Raw genomic sequence first — 12,051 nt, 5'->3', positions numbered from 1 at the left:
TTTTTTTTTCTGTATTTCCGTTTTCTCTTCTTGTACGATTTGAGGTTTTTTGCTTCATTGAAATTTCCCTAGGTCTTTTGGTTGTTGAGGCAATTGCACTTGGTTACCTTAAGTCTGAGGTTTAAAAAAAATTTTTTTTTACTACTTAAATGTAATAAATTTTCACACAAGTTTTCCTAAGTTATATGATCAAACTTATAATCCTCTCCCCTTCCCTCTTCCAGTGCTGACAGGTAATTCAGTCTGGGCTATACACATATTATCATGTAAAACATTTCCATATTATTCATTTTTGTAAGTGAGTAATCTTAGAAAACCAAACTCTAAAACATAAACCCAAATTAACAGTTGAAAAATCATACTTTTCATTCAGACTCCAACAATTCTTACTCTAGAGGTGGATAGTGTCCTTTGTCATCAGTCCTTCAGAACTGTCCTAGATCATTGTATTGCTGATAATAGCCAAGTCTGCCACAGTTGATCATTCCATAATATTGCAGTTATTGTATACAATGTTTTTCTGGTTTTCCTTATTTCACTCTGCTTCAGTTCATGTAGATCTTTATAGCTTTTTCTGAATCATCCTGTTCATCATACTTTACAGTATAATAGTGTTTTATTACCATCATATGCCACAATTTGTTCAGCTGTTCCCTAATTGATGGATGTCTCCTTATTTTCCAATTCTTTGCCTTCACAAAAAGAGCACCTATAAATATTTTTGTACAGGTAGGTCCTTTCCCCCTTTTTTGAGCTATAGATATAGTTGTATATTGAATCAAAGGGTATTTATTGTTTTATTGTCCTTCAAGTCTCAGTTTTGATTAGAGAATACATAAATTTACTTTTAAGTGACATACTGTTTATAAGTTCTAATAATAAATAATTTATATGTAATGAGGAATAATTTTTGAGCAAATACTTTGATTATACACACATTTATATATGTGAATATGTAACATTTATTTCTATATATATATATTTACTTATAATGCACAAATCCACTATTTATGTTAAAATAAATGTCCTTTAGATATAATGGGAGAATGTGGGTTAAGTGACTTGTCCAGGGTCATGGGTCACATAGCTAGGAAGTGTCTGAGGTCCGATTTGAACCAAGGACCCTCCCGTCTCTAGGCCTGAGCTACCAATCCACTGGGCTACCCAGCTGCCTTTTCTTCTTATTGTTAATGAGCCTAATTTTGCTTTAGAAAAGCTTTTTAATTTTTTGGCCTCTAAATCTTTTATTTCTTGTGAGATATCAACTGTTTGGTCATGAAATCTTTTCCTATCCGTAGTTCTTATAGGTAATTTCTTCCTTTGTCTCCTAGTTTATTTATGATGCCGTCCTTTCTGTCTAAATCATGTACCCATTTGGAGCTTATCTTGGTTCAAGTGTGATATGTTGTTCTGTGCCAGCCTTCTGCCAGACCATTTTCCAATGTTCTTAAATGTTTTTTTTGTCAAATAGTGAATGCTTCAATAGCCTGGGTCTGCCCCATACACATCTTAAAATCAACATTTCCAAAATGAACTCATCTTTTACCCTAAGCTTTTCTTGTCATCTTTACTTCTCTATTACTTCAAGGACATTACCATCTTCATAGGCAAACAGGCTTACAACCTAGGTTTCATCTTCAGTTCATCACTTTCACCCCTCATATCAAGTCTGTTGATGGGTATTAACAATTTTACCTTTGAAATATCTCATTCACCTCTCCTGTCACTCTTTTGCAGGCCTTGTTTGCCTCCTTTCTAGACTATTATGGTAGCCTTCTGCCTGGTCTTCCTCAAATCTCTTTATACTCCAAGTTGTGAATCGATCTGACCATTCTGGAGGGTAATTTGGAATCATGCCCAAAGGGCTTTAAAAGAATGCATGCCCTTTGATCCAGCAATATCATTACTCGGTTTATATCCCAAAGAGATTTTTTAAAATGGGCAAGAATCTATTTGTACAAAAATATTTGTAGCTATACTCTTTGAGATAGCAAGAAATTGGAAAATGAAGGGATGTCCCTCTATTGGGGAATGGCTGAACAAATTGTGTGTAATATGATGGTGATAGAATACTATTGTGCTATAAGGAATGATGAATTGATGGATTTCTGTAAGAACTGGACTTACTGCATTAACTGATGCACAGTGAATTAAGTAGAACCAGGAGAACATTATATGCTGAGACTGTAACATTGTGGGATGGTCAAATGTGTTTGACTTGGCTACTAAAAGCAATGCAGTGATCCAGGACAATTCTTAGGGACTTCTGAGAAAGAATACTATCGTCATATAGAGAAGGAACTGTGGGAATAGAAATTCAGAAGAAAACATGCCATTTATGACTTGTTTATATGGGTATGCGATTTAGGGTTTGGGTTTTAAAGGATCGCTCTTTTACAAAAATGGATAATATGGAAATGGTGTGAGTGAAAATATATATGTATAACCTCTTGGAATTGCTTGTCAACTCTGGGAGGGGATAGTGATGAGGAGAAGAAGAAAACATGAATCATAACCATGGAAAAAATTAAATATAAAATAAAGAAACAAAATGTCTTCACACTCCAGTCTATTTTCTCTTCCTCTATTAAAGTGATCTTCCTAAGCTGATGGTCTTGACCTCATGTCATCTTCCTACTTTCAACTCCAGTGACTTCCTCTTTGCCTCTAAAACAAAAATTAAATGTCCTGTTTGACTTTTAAAGTCTTTAAAATCCTGGAGTACTCCTGCCTTTCCTGTCTTTTACCATCTTCTGTTATCTTTTTACCCTTCTGTCATTTTCCCTTTTCCTGTCTATCTCAAAATCATCAATGGAGGGACTCTATACTCTCTTTGTCCTTGCATAAGACATTTCACTTCCCTACTCCCATGCATTAACTATCCCTCATGATTAGAATTATCTACCTCTTGGACCCTGTATCCTATCTTCCTACAAGTTTCATCTAAAACCCCACCTTCTATAAGAAGCCTTTATTGGTTCCCATTAGTAATAGTGCCTTACCTATACTCCACTGCGTGGAAACTCATTCCTTTGATATCTGATTTTTGAAAGCTTTCTCATTCTTCAAGGTTTACATGAAGTTAGGAACCCCTCAGCCAAAAATGATCTCTTCAACCCTTCATCTCCATATTTTGGCTTAATATATTTTTATTCTTGCTATATTCCTTCTATTAGATTATAAATTCTATAAGGGCAGAAATTGTGTTAATTTTAATCTTTTTCATTATTTAGTACTTTGTAGATATTAAAAGCTTAAGAAATAAATGTTTATTAAATTGAAATGACTCCTTAGGTACTATGCTCCAAATTAGTCTTCCTTCTTCTACCTCCTATATTAAAGACACAGATACCCTACATACAGCATTGGTGATAGACTGCTGAGAGTTTATTGGGATAATTTGCTTTATTGGGAGATAAATGAATTGGGAAACAAGCTCAACTCTGCTGGAATTTAGTAGTTTACCATCTTAACCAATTTCTCTTCCTATGTGCTCAACTCTGTTGTAGTAGTGAAGGTTTACAGATGCTGTTAGAGCTCTTTAAATTTTGTATGCTATATAAGACTCTTCGTGAATAGTCATAAAATACTTTTTGAATTTTCTTCAAAATTATCCCATGCTACTTTGTATCACACTTATTTGTATACATATAAACATATGCTTTATATTTAAATATCTGTTATTTAGAGGTAGGGTCTGTGTTTTTTTTTTTATCTAATTCATTAGATGTATACCTATTCTTTTTTCCAAGATTTGTACATTCTGGACTTACATATTGCCTTCTTTTCCTTCATGTACTTTATCATCTAGCCCAACTGAATTTTCTTTTCCTTCATCTTTTTTCTCTAAGGCTTTGTACAGGTTATTCTCCCATTCTTGGAATATGCACTCGCCTCACCTCTGCCTCTTGCTTTTCAGAATAGTTGGATCCATTCCACCATTCCATTAACAATACAATATTTATGTGTGCCCATCTTTGCACAAACCTTTTATCATTTACTATTCCCATCTAACTTCATCTTTATCAAGTTGCTGTGTGTGTGGGTTGCACATCAAAACAACTCTGAGGTTTCATTTTTGTTATTATTATTTGATATATTCTTTCATATGGTGTTAATAGTTTGTAATTTTTTTGAGAACCATTGGTTCATATTCTTTTATCACTTATCTACTAGGGAATGGATTTTGTTCTTATGTATTTCTTTTAGTATCTCATATAAAGCAAGAATACCAAAACCTTGTCAAAGATCTTTTATATGGAGATTTTTGCTTCCCATATTTCATTTTGTACTTATACTAATTCCATTAAAAAATGACCTCATGATTCCTGCTGAGGCCAATACCATATTAAATTGCTTCCTTTAAAACTCTTTATCTTAATCTGTGGATTTTGGCAAGGACGCCATTCATCGAGAGTTACTTTTCTTCCTGAAAACTTTAAAGGCTACTGTAGACTGAAAGATTTAGTTTAATAGACAGGCTATCTTTCTTTTCATGGTGGTGGTGCATGGTGAATCAAGAAAGGCTTCATTAAAGAGGCAACTCTGTAGAACTTGAAAGATAATAAAGATTTCAAGAGCTGGTTGTTATGGTGAAGAGGAAGGAGTGCACTGAAAGAGTACAGGTCCATTAATTGACAGTCAAATATAGATGGAAAAGTATAAGAGGACAAATAAATCTATTTGGCTGAAGTGCACAGGCTGTATGAAATATGAAAGGTTTTTGTGCTAGGGAATAGTGTTATCCATCTGTGTATCAAGAAGAAATGTCAGATGTCTGTGGGAGGGCTTTGGCTTGACGGGAAGAAATAGGGAGCAGGTAAATTGTTAGGAGACTATTGTAATTCCGGAGAAATACTTGAACTTTGCTGAAAAACGTATAATGTGAAATATAAATTATATTTTGATTATCTCTTTAGATCATTTGTTCCATGGTACTACATTCTCTATCTTTTCCAAAATTTGTACTTGTTCTTATTTTCTGACACTCCTGTGATATTGAACATTTTGTTGCTCTATATATTTTATATATTAGATGGTATGTAAAAGATATTCTCACCAGAATTTATGTTCTAACTTCTTTTACTCATTTAGAAAATGAAAATATGTCCTAGAATTCCATTTTTCCTTGTTTATAGATGTGTTTTCTTAGAAATTGAGTTGAAAAAGTTTAGAAATTTTGAGTGTGCTTTCCCTCCTGTTTTTATATCTGTATTTTCTTTCTAAATTGCAGTCACAGATGTAGAGCTGAAACGATTGAAAGATGCCTTCAAGAGGACTTGTGGACTTTCATGTTACATGGGCCAACAATGCTTCATTAGGGAAGTACTTGGGGATGGAGTTCCACCAAAAGTTGCAGAGGTAATTAAAGAAAAAAACTTATAGTTTTTCTGTTGAGAAAGTTGCCTTTTGACCTGAATCTTCCAGTGATTTCTAGTTTGTTGTTCCTTATTCTTTCCTTTTCAATGAAGATTAAATAGATATTCTATTATATTGTAGTAGAACTATCTCTTTAGAGTTTAGCCTTTCTACTTATGTTCTGACTCTGATCTTTAGTAGTTACTAACCTGGCACCATTTAGGTGACTGTCTTCTTATCTCAACATAAACCTCTCCCTGAGGTACAGGGTCCACATAGAGAAATCCAGTTAATTCTATAAAATTAGATATTTTAAAATAAACATAACTCACAGAACCTAAGAATTCATTTAAATTGTACTTACTAATAGAAACAAAATTGATAGAAATAATTGCTTTTTAATATTGACAAAATGTGCTTTGCTATTGTTATATGTGTTTTTGTGCATTGTGGTTTTATATCATGTTAAAAACAACCCAATAAAAGTGTAAAATCAATCAATGGGCAAATTAAACTTGGTATATAGCCTTGAACCTTCACTTGTGAGGCAGAACCAAGATGCTAATACAGCAGGAAGATGTACAATGACCCTCCCACTTCACTTCTTAAAACAGATCTGTAAAAAGCACTTGACTAAAATCTTGATGGGAAAATCCTAGAAAAGATGAGTCATCTTTTCAGATCATATTAGCATAAGCAGATAGAGGTCTATCATTGCTACAGAGCGGGACTGGTCAGGAGTAAACAATATGGAAAACTCCAAGGAAAGGATGAGGCAAGAAATCTCAGACCCATTCTTGTGCTCCAAGATAGGAATTACTGTGAATTGACATCCTTTTTGCCCACTTCCATTTCTGGGGTATAGTTCTGGGGTGGACTGAGGTACTTGCACCTAGGGATGGCATTCTGGGATAAGGAAGAGACACAAGCCCTAGGGTGGTGGTGGTTGTTTTTTTTTTTTTTTAGAGAGGAGCAAATTCATAAGCAAGCAGCAGCAGTATGGCTCAAATCCTAGATGCAGAGCAGGGTTCTAACTTCCAGTCTTTTGTCTTTAGAGAGGATTGGCTAGGATAGGAATTCCAGACCAAAGGGATTCTGCAGTTCTGTCTGGCTCCAAAGAATCTTTTCATCTTCATTATATATTACTCTTGTTCTTTCACCTTCTTTTTTTTCTCACACATAGCACTCCATCTCCTGGCTTACCTTTGTATTATTAGTCCTCCGTGCTTGGAAAACACTCCCCTCTCATGTTTGCCTTACAGAATACATCTTTTCTAGACACAGCTCAAAGCCTTATCTTTTTTATGTGGTGTCTTTTCTGATCCCATCAAGTACTAGTATCTTCCTCCTTAATTAATATTTAACAGCTTTGTATTTATTGAGGATTTACTTAAATACATCATGACTTTCTGATGGAATGTTAGCTCTTTCAAAATAAGAATTGTGTTTTATTCTTGTATTTATATTTTCAATGCCTGTCACATTTCTTGTCATGTAGTTGGGAATTAGTAAATGCTTATTGATTGATTGCAGTTTTTTTCTCTAGTAAAATTCAAGCTGTAGGAGCAGGGACTTTTGGGTCCCGTTGGTTGGGGATATATTTGGGTCATTAGACACTTGCACAGTGCCTGGAATAGAGTAGATACTTAGTAAATGCCTATTAAATTGAATTATAAAGTGTTTACTTTAAAGTGAAAAAAACAATTGACGTTCTCTCCTTTATAACCTTTCATCTTCTTGACTCATTACTCTTGGGTATTGCTGCACATAGAGAGAGTACATAGAAGAATACAAATCTGAAACCTTTTGTCAGTAGCTAGATTTGATAGATTAATTCAGTAGTCATCTTTATCTGAATTCTACAGTTACATTTACCTATCTTCATTTTGAAACAGAGATGTGACATGCCATATATTGAATTGAATTGCTTTTGCAAAGAAAAATTTTTTTCTAGAAATTTAGGGAGATAAAGATGACATGACAAAATGCAACCACTAAGATCTTGTAAGCATACAGAAATGGATTTTTTTAAATGCATAACTGACTTGGTGGTTCATAACTGGCAAGTTTTCACCTAAAGTGACTTTTAAAATGGCATCACCAACTCTTGAAAAACAAGGTTAATGGTGGAAGATGACCTTTCATTTAAGCTAATAGGACTAGTGAGTTCCTTTTATAAAATACTATGTCAAAAATATTATCTACTTAATGAGTATTTTAAGGGATATTCCAAATTTTAAAAATTATTTACTTGAAATAATGTCTTAATTATATACAGCTGTTTTATTCAAAACAAATCATGATATAACCATACATATTCAGTTGTGAGCTGTATTTGGATAAACTGCTGTACTGTTAAGAGTTGTTCAGTGGTTGAAATAGTTTTTAGAGAAAATTTGTATCTTGCTAAAAGTCTTTTCTGAGAAGACATTGTGATCCAAAAATATTTTCTGTAATTAATAGCAGTATATTGCAGTAAGTCTGATTTCATTGACTACTGCCAATATTAACAAAATTCTGCTTAAGGGATAGTTAAGTATATTCAGCAGTATAAAGTAAGTTTAAAATTTCCCGAGTGAAAGCTGTTTGAAATAAATATACAAATTTTCATGTTTTATGACCATCTTCTTTTGTTAGTTTTACAGTGCATAAATTACAATATTCAGTTTAGATAGATATTTAGATAGTTTAGATAGAGAAGAGTCCTATAAGATGAACATATATGCTGCTCAGTTTTTCATTTTTGTCAGATCCTAGATTTGCAGTTTAAACTCTTAATTCTTGGGTCTCTTTCTCTCTGCCTTTTAAACCCCAGAAATTGAGGTATAACTTTTTGTTGTTCTTAGTAGCAGATGTGAAATTTAAGCAATAAGAAATCTGTATTTAGTATCAGAGATTTAGTGCTTGAATTTTTTTCAGTGTGTGTCTGAAGTTAAAGGAACATGACAAAGAATATTATCTCCAGAGAAAGAATTAATGGAGTTTGATTGCAGATCAAAACATATTACTTTTCACTTTATGTTATATGTACATGTGTATTCTTTTACAACAATGACCAGTATGGAAATTTATTTTGCATGATCATGTATGTTAACTCAGATCAAATTGCTTATCATCTTGGGAGGGTGCAGAGTAAGGCGGGGTGGAGACAATTTGGGTCTTAAAATTTCGGAAAATGTATGTTATCCTGTGGAGTACCTCAGGCTTCTTGATCTCTCTGCAGCCTTTGTCTGTCACCATCTTCTCCTTGTTATTTTCTTCTAAGTTTCCATGATAATATTCTGTTGTTTTTCCTCCTACTTAAGTGATATACCTTTGTCTCCTTTCCTTCATCCTCTGCTAACAATAAGTGTCTTCCAAAATTCTCTTCTGGGGTGTTCTTCTCCCTCTGTACCATTTCTCATCAACTTCCATGCAATCAGTTTTCTCAATACTAATGCTTCACAGATCTAAATATCCAGCCCTAATTTCTCTGCTTACCTTTAGACTCATAACTTCAACTGCCTTTTGGATATTTTGAACTGGATACTTAAAATTTCCCAAACTGAATTGTCTTCTTCCCCCAAACCCCTCAAATTTCCCTGCTTCCTAACTTTCTTATTGTGACTGGTACCACTGATCTCCCCATTACCTAGCCTCTCAACCTAGACATTATACTGGATTCATCATCCTCTCTCACCCACTAACTCTGTCAGCCACTCTTTCCCCATATCCAGTGTCTTAAAAAGGGCCTGTAGGCTTTATATATATATATATATATATATATATATATATATATATATATATATATATATATATATATATATATATATATAACTTATATATACTATAGCTAAGTTTTATCTTTTCTCCTCTGACACTGCCACCACCCTGGTGCACACCCATATCACCTCATTCTTGTACTACTACACTAGTTTTCTTACTAGTCTCTCTTCCTTAAATGTCTCTAGTCAGCTGTCAGATTGATTTTCCTAAAGTTCAGTGTTTCCCTCTTGCTTCTGGGTTCAGATATAAAATCCTCTGGCTTTTAAAATCTTTTATATCTTGGCCCCCTTCTACCTATCCAACTTTCTTAAACTTTCCTCTTTTCCAGGTACTCTGTGATCCAGTGACATTGACCTCCTTACTTTTCCAAAGACCTCAACTCCTATACACTTACATTGGCTGAAATGTACTTTCTCTTCACCTTTGTCTCTTTGCTTCCATCTGGCTATAGCTAAAATCCCAACTTCTGCAAGATGTTTTTCTGCATTTAATGAATGCTTGTTAATTTTACTTGTCAAACAGTTGGTATTTCCTTACCAGTATGTTATGGTTTTGGCTATTGAAATTATAATACTGTTTTGGTATGTTATGCCTTGCATAGCAGGTGTGAAATGGATTTCTAGGATCCACAATTCATGGGATAAGAAAGTCTACAGAAGCCTTTGTGATCATCTAATAAAATACTATCTTTTTATAACTAGGAAAACTGAGACTTAGAAGTCAAATAATTCTCCTAAAGTTCAACCAGTGAGTAAATGTAGTAATTCTGATTTGACTGTAGATATTTTGACTTTAAAAAATCACCTAGTAGGTAAGTAGCAGTTATAATTTATATGTAGTTATTTTGACTTGAATGTATTTTGACTTCAACTGAGATAGAGTTCATTTCCTTCTACATCTTATTATAGTGGTTTCACAATTTTATGTTCTAGTTGCTTCTCTCTTTCCCCGCTCTATGCTTTAAAGAGATGTGTCCCTCTACTTTTCATAGTCTTTTATGAGAAAAAATTTCTTAGTTCAAATTTTATTCAAGCAGTTATGAATATATTAGTTTATAACAAATATTAAACATAATAAAACAATATATAATTATTTATTAATTAACTTAGTTACAGTATTCCTAATTGTAACATAAAATAACAATAATAGTGTTTTGGGTAGGGTTTTTTTGTTGTTATTGTTGCACAGTTTCTCAAAGCATAATGTCCTTGGCAATGCTGCTATTTTCAACTAGTAGTTTAAATATATGCATTGTCTTTTGAAGAGTTCCAGAAAACCCTGTATCACACAAAAGAGATGTTTTGATTTTCAGTAAAATTCTTAATGTTCCTTGATCAGGAAAAAATTATTTACTTACCTCCTTGTTTCAACATATCTCAAGAGAAGGCCACTTTCTTTAAAAAGAAGAGCCTGCCTCTTAGTAGGCATTAGTTGTTACTGAAAAGGTGACAAAGGTTTGTATAATTACTCTTTCTTCAGAGATGCCTATTATGGGTTGGATGATGTAAGATGATTCCCCTAACAAATAGACTAGAATATAGGAGGCTTCTGTTGCTAAATTGAAATGGCACCTTTAAAGTCATGTTTGTCTAGATCTCTCCAGGATTATTACCTTTTCCATACAAGTGATGACTATGTTAGAAGATGAGCCCTCCAGGCCATGTACCCTGTACCCTTCCTTGGCACTTCTGCTGGCCTAGGAGTGCCACTTAAAAGGATGTAGGCTTCTGAGAAACACTATTTTATTTGGTTGACTAATGGTTTTATCCACTACTTGGGAGGTATATACAACTGGAGATTAGCAGTTACTATCCCTGAACATACTTCAGGCGGTGGGGTCCTGGAAAATCCTTCAAGTTAGCTGAATTGCATGCATGGCTGGCATATTAAGGGATGTGGGAAATATTTTCATCTTCACCAATTCCTGCTCAGTGGCTGTGGTTTTGACTGAGTGACCTGAAACCCAGACAGCATAAGACAAGGCTGGATAATAATGTCTCCCCTTTTTAGAGTCATGACCAGTAGAGGAATTTTGCTGATGTCCTATTGCATACAATTATTTATGGAAGATGTGTCAGCAACCATTAGAAATATCTTTGATGAGGTTGACACAGTTAGCAAAAATAGCAAGTTTCAGGGATTTAGTCTATATCATTTTGGACAATGGGATGGTGTTACCCTGTTGTGCTTTCCACAGGACAATGTATTTCCTTCTACTTGAGAACAGGCAAGCTATCATCACCCAGTTGGTATGCCAGTTGGACTGACAAAATGGTACCTTTTTCATCTCAGAATGCTAATCAACAACTACCTTGTTAATGTGACTAACTGTTCAGGACAAATAGTTAACCTCCCAGAAGTCAAGTGTGTGATAAATCATACCACACTGGGAAGGGGAAGGGCTCTTTGGTCCAGAGGATTGCAAGTTCCAGATTCAAGGAAGACTTTCCTGTTAAGACTAAGCTGTTTTCAGTACCAGATTTCAAACTGCATTACAAAGCAGTAATCATCAAAAAAAATCTGCTACTGGCTAAGAAATAGTATGGTGGATTAGTGGAGTAGATAGGTGTATTCAGTATATAGTAGTGAATGACTATAGTAATCTATTGCTTGATAAACCCAAAGATTGAAGCTTTTGTATGTTAATTTTATGGTTGGACTGAATATTTAATTGGTTGCCAGGGATTTAATTTCTAAATCTCAAAAATGAATTACTAAAGTAAAGTGGAATTTATGGTAGTTTATTTTATAATAGAAGGAAGATATTAAGGAAGAGAGAGAGAGAGAGAGAGAGAGAGAGAGAGAGAGAGAGAGAGAGAGAGAGAGAGAGAGAGAGAGAGAGAGAGAGAGAGAGAGGAGGGGGAGGGGAGAGGGAGAGAGGAAAGGAAAATGTTTTACTGGAAGTTTCTCTAATAAAGGCCTTATTTC

The 12,051-nt window shown here is 34.2% G+C and overlaps 1 protein-coding gene across 1 annotated transcript in view; it reads left to right on the top strand.

Moving 5' to 3' along the window:
* The window catches only part of USP32 (ubiquitin specific peptidase 32), a 258,739-nt gene that overhangs the window by 75,321 nt on the left and 171,367 nt on the right, over positions 1 to 12,051 (top strand). Inside the window, exon 2 of the mRNA XM_007481750.2 lies at positions 5,234 to 5,361. Coding sequence (XP_007481812.2) covers positions 5,234 to 5,361 — 128 coding nt within the window. The remainder of the gene's footprint in view (positions 1 to 5,233; positions 5,362 to 12,051) is intronic.

This window comes from Monodelphis domestica, chromosome 2, assembly GCF_027887165.1.
Source record: "Monodelphis domestica isolate mMonDom1 chromosome 2, mMonDom1.pri, whole genome shotgun sequence".
In the NCBI taxonomy this organism is placed as follows: domain Eukaryota; kingdom Metazoa; phylum Chordata; class Mammalia; order Didelphimorphia; family Didelphidae; genus Monodelphis; species Monodelphis domestica.
Note: the sequence above shows the minus strand (reverse complement) of the source record. Positions and strands in the feature narration are given on the sequence as shown.